The 4641-nt window shown below is 32.9% G+C and overlaps 1 protein-coding gene across 4 annotated transcripts; it reads left to right on the top strand.

The window, feature by feature from the left end:
* Positions 1-224: 224 nt before the first annotated feature.
* LOC119642142 (ralA-binding protein 1) lies at positions 225-3701 on the top strand. 4 transcript variants are annotated; one of them, XM_038041131.1, is made up of 5 exons: positions 225-585; positions 650-1225; positions 1281-1589; positions 1826-2082; positions 2179-3701. In XM_038041131.1, exons 1-5 carry the CDS (start codon positions 359-361, stop codon positions 2688-2690), a joined length of 1881 nt encoding a protein of 626 aa, XP_037897059.1. In that variant the 5' UTR covers positions 225-358; the 3' UTR covers positions 2691-3701. The 4 variants fall into 4 exon arrangements, 2 of the variants coding, with proteins under 2 accessions (XP_037897059.1, XP_037897058.1); XR_005247962.1 differs by having other exon boundaries at positions 226-585; positions 1826-2940; positions 3045-3697; XR_005247963.1 differs by having other exon boundaries at positions 226-585; positions 1826-2944; positions 3045-3697.
* Positions 3702-4641: the final 940 nt, after the last annotated feature.

The following is a 4641-nucleotide window of genomic DNA, read 5'->3' as shown; positions in this document are numbered from 1 at the left end:
CAATAGGTAAAAAAAACGTATTTATGCATACATATTAACTAATTACAAAATATAGAAAAAAAGAGAAAAAAATAGTGACGGTCTTAAAAAACGCTGTAAGCAACAATAGCGTCTGACGTCAACAAACAAGTAAAAGGATCAACTACCAATCCATAATCTAAATTAACCATGGACTTTGTTAACGTTCAATTAAAGCACTTGTGTATACCTTGAGACTTTTGTATTACAACGCAGCGATACATCTGTTATTAATTTGCTGAACATTCAAGAAGAGGAAGCAAAACTATACAAAATTGCTTTATTTGTATTTAATATGCTAGGAAAATAATCAGAGTATTAAAAAAAGGATACATACACTATGGATTTTGACAGTCCGGATGTTGAAAAAGATTTCCCCGGTTTGTACGCTTCTGAAGGCGCAGATGGTAAAGCGAAGACAATTTCAGATAGCGAAGGTGATCATGATAAGTTAAGTAAGAAAGACTTGCTCATTGGGCGGCGAAAGGATAAAAAAGAGAAAAGTAAAGATAGAGGCTATGCAGCACTGGAAGGAGAAAGCTCTCCTGAAGAGGAACTAGATGCTAAGCAAGTAGCCAAAAAGTGTTTTATTTATATCAAACTTATAGCATTTGTTCCATTTCAATTTCAGAAGCCCTTCTAAAGCGAAGAAATCGAAGGCTTTTAAGTTCACCTCGTCAAAAAGTAAAGAAAAACGCGAGAAGTCTCGAGATAAAGAAAAGTGCGAGAAGGATGGAAAAGATGAGGAGAAGTCTAAAGAAAAATCAGATAAAGAAAAAAATACTGAAAAGGACCGTGATAAGGATAAAGATCACAAGAAAAAAGAACGCAAGGAAAAGGATAAAAAAGAAAAATCTAAGGATAAAGATAAGGATAAAGATCGTAAAGAAAAAAAAGAGAAAACCAAACAGTCTAGTATAACGTCTGAAGAAGCTTTAGAATTGGGGTCGCCTGTATTTGGGGTGTCGGTCAGTTTGGCTACCGAACGTAGCCGTTGTCATGATGGTGTAGACATACCATTAGTGATTAGGGATTGCATCGACTATTTGCAAGAACACGCTCTAAAGAGTGAGCAAATTTACAGGATTGAACCAATGAAAACTCGACTTTTACATTACAAACGTTTGTACAACAACCGAGAGCGGCAACCAGAAACTGATGAACTTGATTTACCGATGGCTTGTGGTCTAATGAAGTTATTTTTAAGGTAAACTTTTCTGTTAATGATTTCAGAGCTCGTGAAACTAGGTTTTTTACTTTAGAGAACTTCCCGAGCCAATTTTGACCACCGATTTAATCGCATATTTTGAAGAAGTGGGTTCTTACCCGCAGGTCTCGCGGCAGCAAGAAGAACTTGAGCAGTTATTGGAGCTTTTACCGAGTTGTAACAAAACTTTACTGTCATGGATTTTGCTTCATTTCGATGCAGTGATTCAACATGAAAAATGGAATAAAATGAATGCTCAGTCCCTAGCTATGTTGTTAAGCCCACCTCTGCAAATGTCTCACCGTTTACTGGTAGGGCTCTTGTGTCATTGCTCTACAATGTTTGCCGACGTGAAATTAATAAAGTAAGTTGTAATCATTAATATAACAACTTAGATTAGATAACATATGATAAGAATTTTGCATAACATGTGCTACCCGGGTAGTTAAGAATGTGAATTAATTGTAATCTAAAATGGCTCATCCTCAGAAAAGGAAACGATTTGCCAACGTAGTGAAATTTCTATTTAAGTAAGGTTAAATTATTTATTTCCTACTTCTTAGCCAATTGTTTGCTTGCTTTTTTATTTCCATTTGCCAGATATATACCACCGTTAACTGCTTCCAGTCCTATGCTGCCGGATACCCCCAAGGAGATACAAATTGAACTACGTAAGCAAGAAAGCTTATTAAATCAAATTCACTCCGAAATGAATGCTGGTTTCGTCTCGAAGAAACGCGAAGAACAGTTGTGGGAAGTTCAACGAATCATAACACAATTAAAGCGAAAATTACGTAGCTTTGAAAAGAAACAGGAGAAATCCGTGGAAGAGCTAGAAATTAGTACAAATAGTTTAGGTAATGGCACAACAAAATTTTTAATGACAGCTATACAAATTGGTTCAGACGACGAATCCAATAAAACTATATCCACTGCTAACGTTTCTTCTTCAGAAACAAATGATGTAGTTAATGTTGTCCAGCAATTAGACGAAGATGAAGATTCAATCCGGGAATCGATTGATCCGCTAATTTCCTGTAATTCACCTCTAAATAATAACAGTATTAATGACTCAGCGGACGATTTCTACGTAGATCAAGATTCCGGTTTTTTGCTGGTGTCGAAAGCCCATCCCGATTACCCTAAATTAATTCGTTTGCAATTAGAAAATCAAGAATTTTTAACATGGAAGGGCCAGCTACAAGCCCGCATTAGTGCTGAACGCGCTGAAATATTGCGTTTAAAACAAATGCTACAGCAAGCAACTGCTAAAAATCTTAAACTTAAATTAGATAATAATTCCAGCGAAGAGTTGGCCATAGAGGACTATGAACGCATCGTCGAGCAATATATAAAGGAGAACACTCTTCTGGAACATAAAAAACAAATGCTCTCTAAAGAAATTTTCGAAGAAAAAAAACAGTGCATAGCGTTACAAGTGGAAATAGCAATGCAACAATTCTAAATCATCCGAGCGAAATTGAAAACTGTTCTGAAATTATAAAGTAATTAACGAAAAAATCTTGCTGTAAAATAAAACACAGAATATGAATGGCTCAGTTAGGCGTACCGACTACCCTTTTTCGCAAAAATGAACCTCTTTTTTACAGATCTGAAAATATCATTTACGTTGTAAATAATTTATTAGTATTAAAAATCAAACAGTTATTGCCAATCGTATTGCTCGCTTCGCTCTTGTGGTAATAAATTGGAAAGTAGGTAAAATTAATGAAGTTCTGATGCAGATTAAAGCAACACGCAACAAGCTGTAGTGTGATACAAACAAGCATTAATTACATGTTTGCTTAATTTCTTTTAGGATACGCCCTTATTATACGTTGACTGGTATTCTCTCGTTTTATCCGCTATCGGACAATAAGGTAAAACTTTATACCAAAATTCAAGAATACAACAGATGGATTTTGGAGACGATTGAAGAGTGACTTCACTTATCAATTAGCCGATTAAGATCAAAATGTTATGTGGATTATAAGTATGAAACAAAGCCAATGGTAATAGCGCGCTGAAGAAAGGAAACAGAGCTATTACGGATTTGATTACATTTACTATAGTGAAATTTTTGTTTATAACATTTCTCAATTTTTGTGCACATAAGTAAGGAGAAGATTAGACCATTGCGCTGTTTTGATTAACGTGGATAATACGATATAATTTAAGAAACTATAACAAACAGAATAAAAGCAATAGTTTTAGGTATAATAAAGAAAAGCCCTTCAGCCAATTATCATGGAGCGTTGACTATTGATTCTCCTTTTATGTTATTGTTGGAATTGATTTTAATTTCCTATGTATAAATTGTGAGAAGGATTTTTTCAAATGCTATTAATAGAAACCTATATATGCGAAGGAGAGATTTGAAAGTATGTATGTATGTATGTATAAGTAGTTTTAATTTTGAAGATGAAATTTTTCGAAAAGATTAACAATATATTTGATCTTTCTTTTCTTTGTTTTGTTGTTTTTGTTTTTTTTTTATTTCTATATAAGACTACCTTTATTTTTAGTGATTTTATTATCCGTAATATTTTCATTCATTTTGTTAGAGTTATTCATTAAAAACAAAGAGATGATTTCTTACGAAGAGGTTAATTGCGTTTTTTTTTGTTTTTTTTTTTCTTTGTTTTATATATAAAAAAAATTTTTTTTCCACACGGTCAACATAAACATGTTATTAAGTCAATTAGTAAATAGCTACCATTAAAAAGCACATGGTAAGACAATGATTTTTAAGTGTTGTTGCTATCTCCGATTGACGTTAAAAGACGTTCTATTCTATTCTATTTGCCGAATCGACCGATGGGCGAGCGTTAACTATTGATTCTCCTTTTTTTTTATTATTGGAATTTTTATGTAAAATTATATCTAACAAGCTTAAACATTAAACATTAGTTGAAGACTATATGCGGAGGCTGATAATCATTTTTTAAATGAGTCTCTACACGCTTTGATTTTATGGTTGACAATTAGATATCTTCGCTTTTGATCCAGATAAGCTTTACAAATATATTATTTTATTTGTAAAAGTTTACAATGGGTGCAGTGAGTAATCATTGAACATCATTTCAAGCTTCCCTGTTATAAATCTAGTTATAGTATTAACATAATCCATTATAGATAATATATTTAGATCGGAGTTCAATATACTCTAAAATGTACATTTTCGTATAAAATTAACATTAAATTTAAAGCTTTTTTTTAAATCCATTTACGGGGTTAAGTTTACATGAACGTTTGTGAGAGGTAAAAGATGATAATAACAAAAATCTGTCAAAGAAAAAGTTCGCAGCGCTTCTATCAAGCGATACCTTTACAAATATACAACCTTAATAACTCTAACGAACGGGATTAATTATTCATATGTACTAACTGTAGAAATTGAGGGTAAGGTGAAGGTA

Source organism: Glossina fuscipes, unplaced genomic scaffold, assembly GCF_014805625.2.
Source record: "Glossina fuscipes isolate IAEA_lab_2018 unplaced genomic scaffold, Yale_Gfus_2 219, whole genome shotgun sequence".
In the NCBI taxonomy this organism is placed as follows: Eukaryota; Metazoa; Arthropoda; class Insecta; order Diptera; family Glossinidae; genus Glossina; species Glossina fuscipes.
The sequence above is the reverse complement of the archived record's forward strand: the minus strand, read 5'-3'. Positions and strand labels throughout refer to the sequence as shown.

Bases quoted from the DNA above. Each gene is read 5' to 3' on its own strand.
- LOC119642142 (XM_038041130.1), top strand. From the start codon at position 359: ATGGATTTTGACAGTCCGGATGTTGAAAAAGATTTCCCCGGTTTGTAC. The intron at 586-649 runs GCAAGTAGCCAA...TTTCAATTTCAG, and splicing joins GAAGAGGAACTAGATGCTAA to AAGCCCTTCTAAAGCGAAGA. The intron at 1,226-1,280 runs GTAAACTTTTCT...TTTTTACTTTAG, and splicing joins CTAATGAAGTTATTTTTAAG to AGAACTTCCCGAGCCAATTT.